Consider the following 21,386-nt stretch of genomic DNA (forward strand, 5'->3'; position numbering starts at 1 on the left):
AAGACAATACAATTATTTCTTGTAAATTATTTTAGTGTGAAATTAGAATCCTCGCGAAACTAGTCTGTTATGAAACGGTAAAATAAAGAGAGTGAATATAAGTTAGCAAACAGAATTCAACAATTATATCATTAGCGTACTTAGAAAAACCTGTTGTAAAAATAATTAAAATAAATTATCATCAGTATGTTTACTAAAATTAAGCGTTGTATGTCATCATAAAAAACATTTTAGTCTAAATGTGGTCTGTACAATGAGAAGTGTATCATATTTACGGTTTTAGCAAAGGCATCATTGGTTCTCAAGTTTAAAGTGACGTAACTTCCACGTACTCTTAAAGAAGGGCAGAGGTTTACGGCTGAACCGACCCATGAAATTATTGATAGATCATTATTATGACAGTAATACATTTATCATACTGTGGTGAGGACTTAACAGTTATTTTTAACTGGGTACTAAAACCAAAGTATCAAGAAACACTGTTTTATATGAAACAAATAACCCCCTCAGAAAATAAAATACTAGTGTTGTACAACTTTGACCAGTAGGTGTAAGTGTAACATTTATTTTTTGCGCGACATATTGTTTTTTAAAGCGGATCCATGTCCTTCGCCCTCATTCTAGCTGTTAATATTGCCACAAACTTCAAAATAAACTAGCCTTGTGATTATCCGTTTTGGAATTTATCATTTAAAAAGTAGGCGTATATTTTTAAAATGTGTTTTTCCTTCTTCAGAAATATTACAATTAATATTACGAACCTGTTCAGGCCTGTAAAAGACAGTATGCCACCAGCTGAATGCCCTGCCTCAGATGCTTGGTGACAATAGCCTATAGCAAAAAACATTGTCTGTCCTCCAATTAAGACAGCTAATTCAAGGACACTTTTTAAAAAGCACATTTGAGTAATCTGAATAGATGTGGCCTTTGAATATGTATGCAGCAGAGAGCAATGTTAAAAACTAAATTATTTCACAGTTTAATGTTTGATTTGAAAGTGTGAGGATCCAAAAAAAGAAAAAAAGAGCAAGTGACATTCAGACTGAGGTCAGTGCAGTACAGTCATCTCATAAGATTACAGTATATGTGATATAGTGTAGTATTGTCGCCTATACAAAAAACATGTAAGATTTAGCCAATTTTATAATAAATTAGTACATGATAAATTATATTTAGTATGCATGTATGCATGTTTAGTATGTATTCATGCACAACCCCAATTCCAAAAAAGTTAGGTGTTGAGTAAAGTGTAAATAAACAGAAACATAATTACATGATTTACAAATCTTAGAAAGCAATATTTCATTCAAACCTGAATGCTGAAAGTTAGGCATTTAACTATTTAATGAAAAATACGAGCTCATCTTGAATTTGATGGCAGCAACATGTCTCAAAGAAGTTGGGATGGCGGCTGATCGGCATAGGCTCAGCAATAGGGTTTTCAGAATAATGTCTCTCAACTGTACAAGATATCATCAAAAGATTGAGAGAATTTGGAGACATCTCTGTGTGTAGGGGATAAAGCTGAAAATCAATTTTGGATGCTTGTGATCTTCGGGCCCTCAGGCAGCACCGCATTAAAAAAAGACAGATTCCGTCATGGAAATCTGTGCACTTCCAGAAATCATGTCACTGTGCCATCAACAAATGCAGGTTAAAGTTCTGTAATGCAAAAAGAGAAGCTGCATGATCCACAGACATCGCTATCCTCTCTGGGTCAAAGCTAATTTAAATTGGACTGAGGCCAAATGGAAAACTGGAAATCGCTCTAAAATCCTGCACCTCTGATAGTTTGGGAGTGCATTAGGTCCTCTGGGACTGGCAGCTTGTCCATCTGGAAAGGCACCATTGAGGCTGGAAGGTATATAGAGGTTTTAGAGTAACACATGCTCCCATCTAGATGCTGTCAATTTGAGGGAAGGCAGCATAGCTTCACAGTAGAAGAGTCTGGGTGCTGGACAGACTCTGTCTGCAGTCCAGACCTTTCACCAACTGGAAACATTTGGTGCATCATGAAATGTAAAACATGGCAAAGAAGACTCATTACTATTGAGCAGCTAGAATCTTATATCAGACAACAATGGGACAATATTCCTCTCCCAAAGGTCCAGCAGCTGGTCTCCTCAGTTCCCAGATGTTTACAGACTGTTGTCAAAAGAAGAGGGGATGCTACATAGTGGTAAATATGGCACTGACCCACACTTATTGAGCAATGTCACTGCCATCAAATTCAATTCAAAACGAGCTAATATTTATCATGAAATAGTTCAATTGCTATCTGTTCTACTGTGAATAAAATACTGATTTCCGAGATTTTTAAACAATTGCTTTCTTTTTTTACACACATTTTACCGGCCTTGGTTTTGTATGCAATACGTATTAAAGTGTAATATTATATTTCTTTACGATATAACTGTTACTTGCTTGTTACTGTAAAGGAGCTTCTCTGTGCCCCAGACATTGAACTGTCAGCTGTGAGTTCTCACACATATTATTCTACCTGTGATGGTTCCAAAGAATGATTGACCCAAACGCAGGATACAAACACAGAACACAGGCAGCTAGAATCCAACAGGCGAGGTTTATAAAATGAAGTAGGGCTCAAAACTATGAAAGGCAGAATCCAGAAACAAGGCAATTGTCAAAAATCCACAAGCAAATGTCAATGTGGAAAAGCTAAATGCCAAAACTGGGGATGAGCTGAGGTCATAGGCTCACAAGGAAATAACACGAGGGATAAAGGCTTGAGAGCAAGTCTCTGAGAGAATGGAATATTTGGCAAGGAACACCAAAACCAGGGAATGGTTATGCAATGTGACTGATTACAACCAGGTGTGAATGGAGGGAACAGATGAGTGGGGTAATCAACTAAACACAAAACAGGTGTGAGACAAACACAGGGAGCAAAAGTAACAGAAGTGAGATAAAATCAGCTGCAAAGTAAAACAGGGAAATTAGCAAAGAACTGACAATGAAGACAGAATATATAGTTATTTCAAATAAAACCAAAAGGAAACCATGACACTGACAGCTCTGGAAATGCAACTTAGAGGCTTATTTTAAAAAAGGACTAAATAGAAATGTAGGTCATTTAACATTTGGTGCAAGAATTTGCAAGATGTCAATTTTCTTTGCAGCCATCTGTTGTTGCGGCAGCATCACAGCCAGTAAAGAAACCGAACAAATCAATTAAGAAGTCTGGCTCTGTACTGGGAAGTGCTCTTGAGCCAATGGAGCTGATGGTGGAAAGAAGAATGTTGCACAAACCTCTCAACATAATCGACAACACTGCACACATTATACATAACATACAGATGAAAATGCTTTTGCAGTTGGAGTCTTTTTCAGCTCCGATGCCATAAGGACCTAAACAGAGGGTTTTTGCGGCCCACTGAAATAGTCTTATTTGACTTCCTATGACTTTTTTACCCATTTTTTCTATTCTATTCTTTAATATTTTTGGGTGAAAGATATGAATAAAAAAATTATAGTTTTATTCAATTCAGTTATAGTACAGTTTGTGTAGTTGTACAGTATGAGTAGTACAGTATAAAACTGCATAGGACGGTACTTTATGTGTAGTACAGAGTAAAATGCAACATAGTGCATACAACACATAATATTGATATTTACAAGCTGTAAGAGAAAGCTCAGTTTGGTTGGAGAAAATACATTTCTTATCTTGTAATCTGTGATCTCTGTTCTGTTGATGCCTGTTCTTAACTGCTCCTCTTCCACTCGATTCCCATCTGCTTCATCAGCTTAAATATGCTCACTGGCTTTCTCTTCCTCCTTTTGTCTTTTTCAGTGTAAAACTCTCAGCGATGATGTAGGGCCAAGGCGAACAGCGGAAAAAAAGTGCAAGAGGGTGGACTGAACTTCCAATCAGGACTGAATGTGGAGGAGTAGTTAGTACAGTGTGGGTACTTTGTCAAAATAATATCCTGGCCTTGTCACAGAGGAATCTGCAAACCTGCGTGAGCTGGGTTTGTCGTTCTCTGAAAGTCATCCTGTTTATACTGCTGGCTGAACTGTCTCAACAGTCATAAACAAGTCTTCGTATGTAGGAAAACCAAAGCTTAGTTTCAAATCAGATACCGCCTTGGTATGTCTTTAGATGGAACCTCTTTGTTGTGTGATATATTTAATGATTTATCAATCAATCCAAATAAATGAAATGTCATCTAACGATTGATGATATACAGACTACATGCATTCTGGAATAAGAATTGTTTAACATTTAGGCCAATGAGTTTTCCCTTGATCGATTTAGCCTTTTCACCCTTTCCTGCTCTTGAGATGAAGAAAAAATAAAGGCTAGCCTGCAAAAAAAAAGTGTTGAAAAAACAGTGATGGAAAAGATAATATGACATGACTGCTGCCTCACCATGCATAAAAGTCCGCCTGTGTATTTTCACACCTGTGCTCAATGTGCCAGGCAAAAAGTGCTTACATTTCTGCTCTAACCAGAGAACTGGCTTTAATTTTGGGAGGTTTTGTGGGATAAAGATAACAGATCTTCAACAATGCTGAGTGTCGAAATATTCGGCAGGCAAAATATTATGACATTAATTCCATAAACCAAACTTGTATTTGTATAAAACATGCTTAAATTTGCAAATTTATTGAAAAAAAAAAAAAATACAAGTCTAGTTTTATTTCAAATGTAGGGTCATTGAAATGTTATAAAAGCTTCCTAGTAAATTAATCAGTTAAAAAACCTTTAACCTTCTTATGTCTTCTCACATATTTCATTGTTTGTCATCATTCAGCTTTAAGGGATGGAGCTAATTCAAATTTCTTCACTGCACTTCTGTTTATTTTGATGTCTGATTACTGTGAGATATACAGTGTCTGTATCAGATGATTCAGAACTTAAAAATAATAATGAGCATTATCTGTTAAGTGTGGGGTTTCAGAAACTGCTCTATGAGCATGTACATGATGCATTGAGCTGGATGAATTGTCCACAGTGGCAGTGTTGGCATGTTTTGTAGCTAAATGTTTATAATGTTCAGTATCTCATTGACCACAAATGTCAACAGAGAAAAGTGGCTGACTTTACCATCCCTGCTGCTGCTCAACAGGTGTGACTAATGAAAGGAAACAGGAGATTAAACGGAGAACAAACTGTCTGAGCCTTTAGAAGTTTTGCATTTACAAATCTCACAGCCAATATGGACTCTTTTTTTCCCACTTCAGAACCTTTAGCCTCTTTTGAAGAGGACAAACTCTTTATTAATTTAATCAGCAGTCTTTAAGTCTCACCCATCACCCTGGGGCTAAAATCCCTCTTCTCTCTTGTACCTGAGCTATGTGTGTGTGGGTCTTAAGTCATACAATGGATTACTCATTGGAAAAAAAAAAACAAAAAAAAAACAAAGGCAAAGCTCAAGCCAGACAAGTTCAAACACACCACCCCTCCCTTCTACCCTGATACCGTATCGCTAACAGACAGTGTCAGACTTCTCTTTTCTGTCACAGGAGGGGAGCTTAGCCAAGACTGAATGGACTGTATGACCTGTGGGACTTTTTCGGAGGGTGTGTATGTATGTTAAACAGAGGGCAGGAAGTGGCAAGATAGGTAGGAGATAACAGAGAAAGCTGAAACGCTGAGCATGTGCAGAGTGTGCCTGGAAGTGAAAGGCACAGACTTAAATCGGGAGGCAGGCAGCGGATGTGGAAGACAGGTGATTGTGTTAACAGGCAGGATGGGCCGGACAGAAAGGCTGTCATCTTCATATCTGTAAAGCACTGTGGGGTGTTCGTCACACCTGGTTGAGTGTTTCAGCTAAAGTTTTCCCCACAAGTTTCAACCTCGCTGTTCCTGACATGATAAGACAGCGGCACAAAATGTCACAAGTATGTAAGCTTTTGTGTATGTTCTCTTTTTGCCTGTGAACTCCTTCAGAGCAAGCAGATACAAGAGTGGGGGTCCTTTGATGGGTTGCCAGGTCTTCCCCATCTCAACCTGCCCTAACAGATTCTGTTGTGTATGTACTTGTAATTATAACACATCCCTGCTTCTGTAAACCTCCAGACATACCACAATGATGACCTCAGCTAATGTTCGCGTGCATTTATACCCATGCTTGTTAACCTCCTATGGTGGTAACGTAAGGCTCTGGGAGTGTGCTTGTGTGTTTATTTTGCATACAGAAGTGTAACTAGGGGTGGGAGGCAGCTGAGACTCCCAAGAAAGTGAGGAGCAATAGGGAGGAATATCACAAAAGGGAGGAGACAATGGAAAATCCAGCTGCTGTCCACCGTGGCCAAAACGCTTTGGTAAACAAGCTGAGAAGAATATGGTGCATAAGAGAAAGAATAATGAGAGGCCTGAAATTTTGTAACAGTCTGGAAGACGGGTGCCCTGGGGCAGAGTGAAAAGAAAATTATGATAAAATGAATGATGTTGAGAAAACAAGGCAAGAAAGAGGAGATAGGGTTTACTAGAGTCTTCGTGATTTGAATACAGACACAAGCACTATTTAGCACAGTAGTGGATTGTGTTTGTATGTGTGTGAGAAATGCTTGTAACATCCAGCCATCCTCCTTCCCACAGGGTCTATGAGTGGAGCCAGCGCTCCGAGAACTCTGACATTGATGAGTCACAGTCACTGACCTTTTTCATGTGGTTCCTGAATGAGTAGAGTTTTAGTTTGTCTTAGTTTATTGGGAGAAATAGAGGTTCTTTGAGCAGCTTTGGCCGTGGGATGGAAGTCCTTCACATAGTATGGGAGAGCACAAGAGGGCAAGCTAAGCTGTGAATGGAATGTCCTTTTCTTCTTCTGCTGAACTTTACACAACAAAGCAGAGTTTTAGTCCTCAATCCCCCAATCCCTCTCTTTAAAGGTTTTGGAAGCAACCAATGGAGCCCTTCCAGAGGACATCAGGCGCATTTGGGGTTTCAAACATGCTGCTTGAGTCAGACCCCTGTGTGCTGTTAAAATTCCCCATAAAATGCTTTCTTTACCAGCTTCTTAATAAATAATGGGTCTTTTTTCCCACCTCCGGTGGCAGATGCAAAAAATCTTTTACCCTACCATTTCAGCAATGTTAATCCCACCACACATTGATCATCTTGCATGAACAAACCAAAAACGATGAGTATCTTTTTCCTCTATTGTATAAATGAGGACCCTCTGCCAATTCTTGTCACAATAAGACTATTGTCTGTACAGATCTCTCAAGAGGAGCTGATCCAGCTATTGAGCCATCAACCCAACTTGGCAGAACCATAGGCAGCCAGTGACATTTTACTGTGGAAAGTTGCAGTGGGCGTTGGCCTCATCAGTGTGGAGACTCACTGGCTGTCGATGATTGCAAAACAGATGTTCTACCGAATGAAATGGCTCTAGTCGTACCTAGTTTTAGTCTGAGACAGTGAGCAGACATGGGATCTTCTGTACAAAGTTAAATACACATTCTGATTCATTCTATGAAAATTTAGTCCTGCCCTGACCTAGATGATAGCTTGTGTTTGATGTGACTTGTCATATTTGTTTAGGAAAAGCAGAGATTCCCAAGAGGCTGACAGGTCTTTACAAACAAAAGATCATCTAAAAGTTAAAAGCTCAGGAAATGCCTTCCCACAGATTTAAAGACAAGACAAAGACACACCGTACACAGGATGCTGATCAGTGGAGGCAGGAAGGTACCACTGGTGGAGGGCCGGAGGTGAGTGTTTCTCAGGAAGGCAGTGGGTACTTGTTGTGTTTTTGTTCTTCTCAACATCCCATAGATGGGAAATCCCTCTCTGTCTATATTTTTGGTTTATGGCTGTTATTTTTGAGTCATGTGTAAAAGACACCGACAAGAGGCTGGCATTCCTTCAAGGCTCCACTTGATTTACTTCCATTTGCTTGAGAGGGGCAAATGTAAATTCTGCAAGTTTTTTTTCTTTTTAGTCTTTTGAAAGACAACGAAAGGAAAAAAAACATTTTCTTCATCAGCCCACTTGCCTGTTCATTCACCTAAGGCTTCTTTCATTTTAACTGAAAAAATGACAATGACAAGAGAGTAGCTGTCTAAAAAATGAAAAAATAGACAAGCATAAACTAATTTTGTTTTTTTTCGTCTGATACTAATCAACATAAAAGAGCTACCTTTACACGTGCAAAGTTTACATGATACAACTATCTTGGTTTTCAGCATAAACATGGTAGCCAACACTGTAGCCCTTTTCACATTTTTATTTTGCCATATCGGTGCAAAATAGATGTCCTCCTTAACTCGCCATTGTTCCTTCGTGGTAATTCACACACACAAAACAGAGCCAGGTCAGTACTGTATCAATGTGTGTTTACAGGCAGAAAGATGGGCATCAGTTAATATAGTAATAACATAAGCTGCATCCACAACATTACAAACTTTTCACTTACCTCCCAATAAGAAGAGTTGCAAGTTCTGCGTCAGACTTCAGTCCTTCATTCCCAAAAGCTATCTCCTGCAAATAAAAGCAACAGCAATGTTTGCTCTTGTTTTTGCTTTTAATTTTGTCATTTTGTATCTTTGGTAATGTTCCCTTGCCAAAAGCATCTGTATGCCATCGTTGTAATTATTGTGCTTTTTACAAACTTCTACTCATTTCTTTGCTCTGTTCATTAATTTGCAGTGGACACGACACACTATGGTGACAGATCTATTGATACAAAGTGGGAAAACAATAAAATAGGGTTTGTCCCCAAAGGATCAGAGTGCTATGTCTCAGCTGCATACTACAGTAGTTTTTGATTTTAAGTAATTTCCTAAGTATTACTTACTCAGTACTGCCAACATCTGTTGTTGAATGTTTCTGTTTTGATGTTTTAAACTTTTTTTTTTTTAATTTCTTTCTCCACATTCAGCTTGTCATCTGGCCTCTTCTCATCCACATTTCCTATCTTTGTAACGCTGTGCCTTTTACTGAGAGGGAGGCCGTATTTCTACTAGTCTTCCTCAAATTAGCATAAAAGCTTCACATTGCTGTAAACCACATTTAAAATACCATAGACTGGCAGAGGGGAGGGAAACACTTGCAAATATAACTTTGTGGAATTCACTTAGCCACCAACAGTAGCATTCCAATATACAACAAAACACTCTGCTGCCAGAATATAAATGGATAATTATGGGCTGCTATTATGAGCCAAAGTTACAAGAGTCTGTATAAAAGGCCATGCCTAAAGAGTGTTTCAGGCTTCTGTCCTCTCCCAAAGCATGTACTGTTTAATATCTGTATTATCACACCCTGTGAATGTTCCAATGAACATAATGTTGAAAACCCTCCCATTGCCTCTGTGACATCTTACTGTTTTCGCCTTTCCTCCCAATCCTCCCAGTCTACTTGCTGTCTTTCCAGAGCTGTTCACAGTCCAGTTTGCAGTGCTGTAGAGCTGCAACAGATCCCCATTCAGTTGCATAATATTACTTAGTGTTTGTGACAGTGGAGACAGCATTCTGACATGAGGCTGGGCTGGGTGGAAACAGCTGGAAATGTCTGTGGATTTCAGCACAGTGTCAAATGCTAACATGAGCAGCAGTGCCTGAAACAGGTCAGTAAGTTATTGCACAACTAATGCAATTCCTGACAGGATGAAGTATGGACAGATCTCACGTGAATCTATGCGCTCATTCGCACAGTATGCATTCATAACATGGTTTGTGTACATACATGTTGAGCTATTTACTGCTCTCATGCACACACCAGTACAAAGTTGTTCCAGGTGGGGATCTACTATGTGTATCCAACAGACTGCCAGAGGAAACTCCCAACTGTAGTAACATCCAGTATAGTGTAAGTGACCATGAGCTTCAGGGGCCATAAATGTGCATGTGAAAGCTTGTTCAGCCCACCAGGGGAGGTGAACAAAAACCACAAAGAAATCAATGGTACATGTCTGTTGAGCATTAGCAGCAGGGTGTTAATGGATCATGATACCATGGGGAACTTGAGAGTTCAGTTTTTAGCAAAATAATGTCAGCCCAAAAGTTTTAGTAACTGGTCACAGACATAAATTTTCTGTCAAAATCTCTTTTTTTATAAAATGATCAAAGGGTGAGTCACAACTCACAAGAATAATTATGTGCTTGTGCTTGTCTTCTATCTTACAAAGACGATTGCAGCGCAATATAGCTCAGACAAAGCTATCATAATCATCCCACTCGCTGACTGTACTGCTCTGTTTGTCACTACGTCTCTGTGTTTGCAGAGGGTGTGTTTATTGTCCGTGTCTCACTGGAATAATAGAATTATTTGGACAAGAGGCATCACAAAGGAATCCAGACCTTTTTCTGATCCCACTTGAATTCTTACATCCTCTTACGTCCATTTATCCCTTCCTACATTCTTTTTGTTTGATCCCCACGACACACACGCACCACAACGCAAACAGTATTAATAGTTTCCATGCTGAATCATCCATCTGTGACTGAATACAGGCCAATGCTCTACTGTCCACTTGTTAAATATATATATTTACTTTACTTTGAAACGCTGAGTGTTGGTTCTCCACAGGGAACAGCCCACATGCGTGTTTACCTTTTTCCTACTTAATGACTGTGTTCTGCATAATTTCAAAGATTAACTCTATGTGGTTTAAATGCTGAAGGATTTTGTGGTGTCTTGTGGTGATATAAATTGAATTCTTTTTCACAAGTATTTAGAGAATGAGTGCAAAAATGTATCTCTTGCACCAGGAAGACTAATTCGATAGTGCAAAAAAGAGCAGAGAATTTCTTCCCATATTTGTAAGCAAAAATGCATTGAGCCAATTTAATTTACTAAGCTCTCATTACTTTGTAATGCCTAACAGCTTCAGACATGTCACCAGCTGATTTATCCCTGTTGAGTATTTATCTAATTTTGAAAATCCAGCAAAAAAATTTCTATGAGAGCCTTCACTGCACGAGTTTCTGATTACTTTGTCCCTGCTAATAAGGTGACGTGAAGTAGAAAATGTAGTTCTGGTTCAAATTTAAAGTGTTGACGCCTTGATGGTGAACCTATTTACTATTCTGAGTTACTGGGGAGAGTGGAGAGGAGAAGGGAGAAGGGAGGAATGAGGAGCTCCTCAAGTTAGGGAGCTGTGTCAATTTCAAGAAACTAAAAGGAAGTTGATGCAACCTGACCATCAAAATAAAAGGATTTTTTTATTACGTTTTTCTGTGGTGGCACACATATTTGTTACACCTGCACACTTGGTTTTACATATTTGTCATTACATCAGTAAAATGCATTCCTAGATTCTCTCTCAAGTTTTAGAATTGAGTTCTGGCAAACTGTCTCAAACCCAGATACTTTTCAGATATAACTCAGTATGATATCTGTATAACTAATGAGCTATTATAGTTGACACCATACTTGTCTTTTCTCTGAGTTTCACTTAAATCCTAGTTGTCTATGCAATTAGATTTATGTTGTTTATTCCTATACACACTCTGCAAGTCAAACAAAATTATGGCATATATTGCTGTTGACATGTGCTGACTGATTATGAAAATGATTTGACCTAAGGTATTTCTTTGTTTCCAACTTTTCAGAAAATAGTTAAATTCCCTCAGAACTAATGTATGAGTATCTTCAACTACATCACCAACATTTAAGTCATTCTTTTAATATATTGTGTAACATTTCCTCACTTCAAACTGTTTGGAGCCTCTCCCCAGGGAGGCCCACCTTACACTTTGTAGAATAAAGATGCCCAAGTTAAACAATAAAATTAACTATACTGTAAATCTTGCTGTTAAGGGTGTACCCTGCCTCTCCTCCAGCAGCTGCTGGGATAGACTCTAAAATGGATGGATAGACAGATGACACTTAGACACTTACTTAAGGTAAAAAAAAATGTGACAAAAAAAAACAAAATATAATTTTTGAATGATTATACATATTTGGATTCCTCTCAAACAAAATGTATAGCCCAGTCACATTTGGTGACTGTGTTACCATTGCCTTTTCTCTTTTTAGTTCATGAGACTTATTCTGAAAGTTTACCCTGGAAGCCTACGCGTATTTCGCCTTGCTTGTATAATCGTGCTCTGAGCGAGAGGGAAGCTCTTTTGCGTCCAAACTTTGCGCACACGGTGTGAAGTTTTGCCTTCAGTTTTAGTTTAACCCACAGGGTGTACTGTTGCCGACAGACTGATCGTGCTCAGGGTAGAATGAAGATAAAAGGATAAGTGAAAAGTCTGACTGGATGTGACTCGTAAATTATGCGTCTGCCAATGATTTAAAGACAGGGAGTGCGCTCCTTCGGGCTGTGGTGAATATATGATTGACTCTACCCAATAAACGTTGTGATATATTTTTCTTCAGAGGAACTTGTTCATAACGATTGTGATGGAAAAAATCATGCTGACATGGGTGATTATGTGTGTGCTCCTGCGGCCATTGGCCACACAGAACCCTGCATCTGAAGGAGGTAAGTGTCAAGAATCCAGTGGAAACAAATTTCTGGTCTTTTATAGTTTGAATTATATAGAAACTTGCCATTAGTGAATATTTAGGCTTTCAGTTAGATAATAATAGTATAATAATCAGTGTCTGAATTGTAGTTTACCCCCAGTTAGTTCAAATAAAGTGAGTTTAAAGGCATTAATGTTACAGAATATGCTATGAGATGCAATAAGTTTGATGTTAATAAAAGTACTAATATTGCTTCATTAAGGGGAGAGACTATCTAAACTCAGGGTGGACCAGGGTGGGGTTGATTATAAACAAGTGAAATGGCATGACTCCAGGAAAGAAATTGTCTGTTGATGAAATCCCGCAGCCTTAGGCTGTGAGTCCAAAAATGGGGGGCATTCAGGGATCTGTCAGGCATGCAGGGGATGACTTCAGGTGCTTCCCATATAACATAAAAAAGGGTTAAATTCCTAGGTTATTACCAGCTGATGAAATCTCATGGATTTACAGTGGTGGTTTCTAAGGGGAGGACAGAGCAGCCTCCTAATCTTCAAGAAAAAAAAATATTTTGATTAATGAAAGTCATTTTATGAATGATGAGTGAAGAAATAAAAATATTGATTTACTGTTATCTACATTTTCACTTTTGCAATATATGAAATCCCATAAAGCACAGATTTCTTGAGAAATGATAAAATCTCATGTCGAGCAGACTAACACTGAGACACTCCCTAGTGAGTTTTAGGCTGTTTTAATGCCTCTTTACTGTTGTTATAAGTACTTATCAGTGCCCACATATTGGTAGTTTTTTATACGGAACAAATCATAAGAAAATACAATCAGCTGTTACGGCAGTGCCTTTATACCCTGCGGTGGAACTCATGACCATGAGAGGCTAAACTTAGTGGTAATGATACTAGAGGGTTTCTTAATGGGATTGGATCATTATAACTGTGTTAATAGTGAGTCGGATACTTTGATATTTTAAACATTGATGTAATTACAATCATTTCCATTATTAGAGACCTGATGAGACAACTATGTTTACAGCAAATAAACTTAATACGTGAATTTGCTTCACCAACACCTACAAAAAAAAGCGATCATGATGGATTCATGCTTTACAATTAGTTATGGGGTGATAAAAGCATTTTACTATCTTATCGGATGCTTGTTTGTTTAATGGCCTTATGTTTGTTGTGTTAATTTGTAGTGCAAACAGTTCAAATTCTTTTTTTTTTCTACAGCTTGTATGTTTTGTTTTCATTATTTCTTTAGATCCAGTCAAAAAAAAAATCCATATCCAAATCCAATCCTAGCTTGTTATTGTTTTATTGTTTCTGTTGTCTTTTCCATATTTTGCATGTTTATTGATTTTCGTCCGTACAGCACTTTGTCGCAGCTTCTGTTGTTTTAAAGTGCTTTATAAATAAAGTAGTAGTAGTAGTAGTAGTTTTAATGTGTTTTTGTCAGGGCTAGATTCACAAGCCTACATTTTGCAAGTTGCAAGACCTGCTCTGCTCCCTTAAGAGGCCATGTGAGCTTTTTCCACTATCACATCGCTCAAACACTAACAGTACACCAGTAAGTCTGTGAGATAACAGTATAGGTCTAATCGATCACAGACAGTAAAGAGGCTAGCTCCAGGCGTCAGTGTTAGGTTTGTAGATAAATACATACCTGCACAAAGGTAGAGGTGGGGGCTGTGATAGAAAGCACCCTCCTCATTTCAAAGTCCAAAGAACAAGAAAGATGTTGGTAATGCTTCATATGGATGGAGAGAAAGGGAATGAAACGGACATTGGCTTGTGTGTGTAAATGTTTGATTTATGTGTGTATGGCATGCTGCTTTCTCAGTTTTCAAGAGCTCAAGAGGCATCCGAATAAAATGAGAGTTTTGCAGGCTCAGGGTCTTTGTCTGTGTGTGTATTTGCGGTATTATGAAGTCAGAATAATCTTGTGGTAACCCAGAGTAATTTTCGATGATATCTGACTCCCACAAGTTTATTTTCTCGTTTTCCTGAAGTCTTGATCGGAGATTGTAACAGTGAGTGAAGATTTTGTTTCTTATGCCCTCTTCTGGCTCTGCATATGGCCATCCAGCATTCCTCTTTGTCTCTCATATGGAACAACCAGTCCCCCCCCCTCCCTCCAACTCATTCCTATCCTTTTAACGCCTTTTGACTTTCCTTGTACAACCTCCTTTTTCATTCTTCCACTACAGCCTGACAACTACTGTTTTCTTTCACCCTTGTCTTTCACTGCTGGCATTTACTTCTAAACTCCGCTCTAGTTATGAAAAATGGAAAATTGAGGAGGAAAAAAAATCTACCCTCTGGCTCAGTGCCTGAATGCCTTTTATACATCACCACCTCTGAAGTTATCTTCCTACCAGTTTCCTCTACTTGCTTTGATTGCTGCTTATCCGAACTGTAATTGCCTGGATTAGTTTATGAATTTCTGCTGCTTTCATGCTGACAATTTTTGCGTGTTCTGTGTTTTTCCAAGAAAGTGAATTGTGAAAGGGAGGGTGGTGTGTGCAAGAAAGACCTGAGAAGAGAGATGTGGAAAAGTGGAAAAAATTGTGAATGTGGAAAGGAGTTATGGAGGAAGTTGTGTAAAGTTCTCACACCAGCATCGAAAAGCCAACACATATTTGATTTAGCTTATCAATGTCTGTTTTAACCTTTATTTTTCCTCCACAGTGCTGAACTGCTGCGAGGGTGACGTCCTCTTCTTAGTGGATTCTTCAGGGAGTGTGTCAACCTACGAACACTCCCGCATGCTCTCCTTCCTGTCTGAACTCCTGCTCCCCTTTTCACTTGGAGAGGACCAGGTGAGAGTAGGACTCCTGCAGGTGGGCACCAAACCCCGTCTTGAGTTTGGCTTTGACAAACATAAAACTCAAAGTGGCCTCCAGAGAGATTTGAAAAACACCCCACCTGTAAGAGGAGACACCAACACAGTGGAGGCGCTGAAAATGGCAAAAGACTGGGTTTTAAGACCTGGAGCTCCGGGTGGGGCCCGGCCGGGGCTTCCAAGAGTACTGGTGTGGTTGACTGATGGGATAAACCCTGGGGATGTGATTGGACCAATGGCTGATCTACGGGATGAGGGTGTGGCAGTGCTGGTGGTCTCCACTGGACACAGCAACTATCTGGTGTTGAGGGAGGTGGTCTCTCCACCTGTGGACGACCACCTGTATTTTGTGGACATTGATGATATGGCCATTATCACAAATGACCTGCGGAATGCCATCATTGGTAAGTATGATATGGGCATAGACGGTGCATATATAACTTTGCAAAGTTGGCCTGTTAGCGACCTAAGATCAACGAAGAGGCTAAAGTTCAACATTTTGGTTGTTGCTCCCTCATGGATCTGACTGAGAACCCGTTGAAACTATGTATATCTACAAGATAGCCCTGCCATACTGCACGTTCTGCCTTTTTTGTCTCGTCTTTGTCCGAACATACAGTATCAACAGTAGCAAGAAACAGCAAGCAGATAGAATGAGGTAGCAACTCTTACCAGATACACACTTAATTTGCAGCTACATTTGCTCGTCATCTCGCCTGCTTATGTTCTGATGATTTCATAAAGGGTCTGGGGGAAAAATATATGTATGTATATATATAAATTTAAATATATATATTTTTTTAAATCTAACCTTATTCTGCAGCTTTATTTAATTATGTGGAACTTTCATTTTCTTTTTATGCATCTTTTATCTCGTTGTTTTGGTTTTAGTGCCAAGATTTTGCTTATTTGGCTTTGGTGCACTGTTGTCAGCTCCGTCAGTGTCAAGGGGAACAAGCAACGTTGTTTAAAAAAAAAAGAAGAAAAAAGTCCCGCACCTTTCTTCACTTACCTTTGAGAAACACCCTTTATTCAAACAGCTGAACTCATACGAGTGATCTGCCAGTAAGGCACAGATGTATTGCATGTCTCTGTGCTTCTCCCCAATTCCACACATGCTCCTGAAGAGAGTGAGTGGCAACCAAACAGGATGCCAGTACACTGAGAGTGTCTGAGGGCCTGTGTAAGAGTCACTGTAATGAGATATCCTGATCTATAATTGGATTAATGATTCAACATCCCTTTCTGCATCTTCCAACACTATGCCAGATATGAAACATGTATATATTTATAAATATAGACCGAGGAGAATGCCCGTTTCTTAGGCTGGATTAGGTAACTCCCATAATCCACACAAGAGACACTTAAGCATTTATACAGTACATATTGCATCTGTAAGCCATGATGCATAGTATAAATAAGGCTTGTGAACAACAAGAACAAAATGAATAAGTCCGTCCTTAGTGCCCAAAGATCTTTTCACAGATATCAGTATCCCAATGGTATTAGCTATTTTGTTGCAGGGCCTCAGTGGGTTGGCTATTTCAAGCATTATGAATGCATTTAGAAAGCCAAGTCTGGCTGACTACATGGGTGGCTGTCTGAAGACAAGACAAATTTAGCACTCTGTTTTGCTGTCTTCCATGTCTCCATTTTAATTTCTCTGTCTTTTTGCAAAATGTTCACTTGTTCCTTTATGAGACAGAAATGTTGTGCGCACACACTAACGTCAGTTTTCTTCATTCTGCCTCCAACAGAGATTATCAGGGCCGAGCGCATGCACGTCCGAGACGTTTCTACAAACTCAGCCACTCTCCAGTGGCGACCCGTTCTGTCCGGTTTGACGGGCTACTATGATATCCGCTTTGGTCAGGTTCCGTCTGAAGGGGCGGGAGGTGGCGGTGGAGCAGGAAGCGGGACCAGTCCGAGCACTGGTGGAAGTTCATACCGGAGACTCACTCAGTCTGCGGACTCTAGCAGTACCAGGCTGACAGGCTTGAAGCCTGACACCACCTACATCGCCACACTGACTCCAGAGTCCAACGAAGAACAATTTAACATGCTCTCTGTCACCTTCACAACAAAGCCAGGTTGGGCTGCTTCCTTCTTATTCATCCTATTTGTGAAACACCTCATTGTAAACTTACCAGAACAATTATTTCACGGCTTGGCAAATAAGTAAAAAAAATGAAAAATCTTTTTTTGTTCTTGCCTCTGAATTTTAAGAGTTGCATTGTATTCTTTGAACTCTTTATATTGATAATACAATGTGACTTGACAATATACGACAATGCTCCAACAATTTCCCCCAAAATATTCCAAATGATCTAATATTTGTGACAGTAAAAATGAAAAAGCTTTTATGGAAACCGTTTCTCAGTTCTTTCTTTTATGGTTGGGGAAATAAGGACATTTCAGACCCACAAAATGGGAGTATGAGTTTTTTTCTTATTTCTCATTTACTTTTCTTGTTTCTCACACACAGAGGTGCTGAGCCCATCTACGGTATCGGTCTCTGAGTCTGGGCAAACCAGTGTTCGGGTGAGTTGGGGTCCTCTTCAACCAGAGACGGTCACAAGTTACAACATTGAGTACTCTGCCCTGCCCAGGGGCCAGCTCCACACAGTCACAGTGGGCCAGACTCATAACGCTACTCTGCTCAGAGACCTCCAGCCAGACACCACGTACTTGGTCACAGTCACAGCTCGGTATGCCTCAGGAAAAGAGAAGGCTATGTCTGTCAAAGCATGCACTCAAGAAGGTGAGTTATATAAAGAAAAGCAGTCAAGCATGATGATCGAGGATCTAGTTACTGTGCTTTAATCACAATATAACACAGCTTTTTCTTTTTTTCTGAGTCCTAAAAATGTGATAATTAGCTGCAACTTCATCCAGGCCTAAAAACTCCAGGGCATTTCTGTGCTGTCAGTGGAGCTAGGGCCAATCAAAGAGTCACAGAACAGCCTTTTCATTCAAGTCCTCTTTTGAGTTCGCTTCTCCTTTTGATGCACACCCTGATTAGAATCTCTGGCGTTTCCATATTCAGTGACTCCAGCTTTGGCAGACCTCCAGCTGACCACGGTGGGAAGTGATTCAGTGCAGGTCAACTGGAAGGGCGGCGTGGATGGGTTGAGGGGGTACTGGCTCACCTGGGAGGCAGAGCAAAGCTCTGTCCCTGGCCAGCGCTCCTCCCTCTATTTGCCACCTGACTCTCTGTCAACACGGCTCTCACACCTCCCACCCTCTGCTCGAGTGTGTGTGTCACCCATTTACCGGACAGCACGGGGAGACGGCCTGTGTTGCACGGCACAGTTTCACTCAGGTTAGTGCCGACAATGTAGACTCACTTTGAAGAGTTCATTCGGTCAATGTGCTATTTGAAGAAATAGAACTTTTGAAACAACTAATATTATCTGTCCAAAATTAGAATCAAAGGGATTTGCATTTAATAAAGCAATTCATTAAATTTAAATTTCCTTATGTACTTCTTGTTTATTTTTAATCATACAATCTTTTTTTATTGTTCAGGGGGTTTTTTTTGTTTTTTTTTTACCTGCATCTATGTCAGAATTTATTTCTTGGTTAAAGTGAATAAACCACAAATCTCATTGTGAACATTTTATTTGTAACTTCTAAATAGCAATTGTCTCTAAAATGGCAACTTGCAAATGGAACTTAATAAACCTATGTGATATTGAAGGCAGAAATCCCAGATAGTTAATCCATACAAATAAAATCTATCTTCATTTCAGCCCAATTTAGTGGAAAAAATGCTTTTAGTAATTTGAAGAAACACTTCATTGAAAGATGATGAATTAAATGAAAAACTCCAAACGGATTTCAGTTGTTTCTTTTGCACATATTGTTTTAAGACCTTTTATGATTTGTAGAAAATCTTTGGAAAGTGCTATACAAATGAACTGTTAACAAGTCAGTGTCTCAGCTGTTATTTTTCTTTCTCCTCCTCTCTTTAGATGCACAACCGTATGGCTATCAATCGTAGCACCCCAAACTGCAGATGCACCTTACCAAACATGGAGGAAGGATCATGAGAATGCTGACTTCCCTCTGTAATTCTTTAGCGATCCTCCCCCCTCTGTGGACATGATCCAGGAGAGATGTGTGGTTTGGCTCAGTGAGCTCTCATGTGGAAGTCATAGACACTTAAGAATGGTGTGGCACATTATTTCCACATGTTGATTGCTACAAACTGCAACGCAGAGGATTGCCCGCTTTACTATGTTTACTGCTTCAGCAGGTTTTATCCTGTACTTAATGTAAAATACTTTGTTTTAAAGATGCAAGCTTAAGATTAAGATATTTCTTAGACATGTTTTGCAGACTTGGAGCACGGCATGCTGGGAATGTTAACATTTTATGTAGGTTGTTTTGGAGAAAAGCTTTGCACCATATGTGCGCTATGTGCCCAAGGCAACATTTTTGTCAAACCCTGCTAACACACAGAGAACATATGATATCTACAGTAAATACTTCTAATTTGTTCTAAAGACTTCTGTCTCACCGCATGCTTCACAAAATACTTTGTATACTTAATTGTGCATACTGGAGTGTGCAGCGAGGTAACATCAAAATAAGGTCTTCATGATTACTTTGAAGTTTTTAGAGTGACCATGAACCGTAGCTGCTGTATATGATACAGATGTGTGCAATTGAAAGTGACCTTGTACTGATATCCGGACGTAAATCGATCAGTCATATTTATTTACCAAGAATCATCTAAGTATGCAAACGTAATAGCTTTCAGCATTTACAGACATGCAGTTCACATTATAAGTCTGTTACCGTTTTACAGCCCATCTTCACTGCCCCCTACTGTAATGATCCGTACTGGCTTGTTGATCCTGTACTACATATTGTGCAAAAGTATTGTTTTGTCTTTGTTGACTACTTTTAAAATCTGAGAAAATCTTTCAATAAAGTCCTTGAATACATTTGTTTGTATATATTGTTGTTAATTATCGTAGAATGTAGGGGAATAAGTGACTTAAACAAAGCTCAGATGCACTATGTATATGTTTTTAAAAGGGTACTCCTTGGATTTTACACATTAATGTAATTACAGCAGTGCTGAAGAGTTCCATTTAGCTAGCAAAAACTAGTTGGAAAGCAAAAGCTTTTAAATAAAATCTGGCTGCTCCTATTTGCTTTGTGAAAGTGTGCAATCCATTTTCAAAGTTGACCCATACAAAAAAAATATTTTTGGAAATGTGTGGAAATATATGTAAAGTCATGAAAGTAAGAGTTTTTTTTTCATTAAATACCACACGTTTCTATTCCATCTCATCTTATAAATGCTGGGAGACAGCATTTAGGATCATTCTTAGGTTTTATCTTGTTTCAAAATGCTATGAATAATTTTCCAGATGCAGTCTTTACAAAGTTGTTGATGTAGTTGGCCACGTTTGAGATCTACAATACATCTGAAGGATTGATTAAAGAACTATCAAAGTCGGTTTTCCCACTTCATTCCTGTTTTACCATCAAAACCATGTGAATGCTATAAACAATCTTTTCTTGTCTCTTATGGTTGTGCTGTTGTTTATCCAGGTCAAAACTATGTTATTTCTCCATATGCTGTATCTATTTTAGAGACCATAAAATGATAAAGGGATAAAGGGAGAGCAAAATAATGAAACCTTGATATCAGTAAAGTGCCATTACAGTTTCATATGAAGCTAATGTTCAACACCCACATAGAGACATTTTTTGAGAGGGTGGAATGACACACATGTAGAGCTAGAATGTTAATTTGACTTTGATTATCGCATATATTGTACGCAGATGAACTCATGAAACGATGATTTATGAGATTGCCATATGACTTGAGATGCAGCTTTTCTGTCTCAAGGCTCCCCCTGCAGTTCAATGAAAGCGTTAATGGGTCATCTGATAATTTTGTTGTCTGTGTTTAGTCAGGTCTACTGCAGCTGTTTCATGTTCTTATCTTATAAAAAAAACACCTCAACTGAGTGTTTGCTATTGCATTAAATGTAACATATATGAATAAAGACACACACGAATATGTAAAACTGTAAATCAACAATGTTTAAATATGAAAAAATTGTAACCAATGTTTAGCAATTCTTCGTATCACTAAGCTATATATCTTAAAGTGCCATCT

General features: G+C 39.0%; 1 protein-coding gene across 1 annotated transcript; it reads left to right on the plus strand.

The window, feature by feature from the left end:
• Positions 1 to 12,028: 12,028 nt before the first annotated feature.
• Positions 12,029 to 20,196, plus strand: vwa1 (von Willebrand factor A domain containing 1). The gene is made up of 6 exons (XM_075476060.1): positions 12,029 to 12,401; positions 15,091 to 15,648; positions 17,002 to 17,334; positions 17,730 to 18,005; positions 18,291 to 18,566; positions 19,219 to 20,196. Exons 1-6 carry the CDS (start codon positions 12,320 to 12,322, stop codon positions 19,245 to 19,247), a joined length of 1,554 nt encoding a protein of 517 aa, XP_075332175.1. The 5' UTR covers positions 12,029 to 12,319; the 3' UTR covers positions 19,248 to 20,196.
• The last annotated feature ends 1,190 nt before the right edge of the window (positions 20,197 to 21,386 follow it).

Source organism: Odontesthes bonariensis, chromosome 10, assembly GCF_027942865.1.
Source record: "Odontesthes bonariensis isolate fOdoBon6 chromosome 10, fOdoBon6.hap1, whole genome shotgun sequence".
Taxonomy (NCBI): Eukaryota; Metazoa; Chordata; class Actinopteri; order Atheriniformes; family Atherinopsidae; genus Odontesthes; species Odontesthes bonariensis.

What these genes read in the sequence shown, in the direction of transcription:
- vwa1 (XM_075476060.1), top strand. Translation starts at nt 12,320, where the DNA reads ATGGAAAAAATCATGCTGACATGGGTGATTATGTGTGTGCTCCTGCGG. An exon ending in GAACCCTGCATCTGAAGGAG is followed by an intron (nt 12,402 to 15,090) that starts GTAAGTGTCAAG and finishes TTTCCTCCACAG; the next exon opens with TGCTGAACTGCTGCGAGGGT. An exon ending in CCTGCGGAATGCCATCATTG is followed by an intron (nt 15,649 to 17,001) that starts GTAAGTATGATA and finishes TGCCTCCAACAG; the next exon opens with AGATTATCAGGGCCGAGCGC.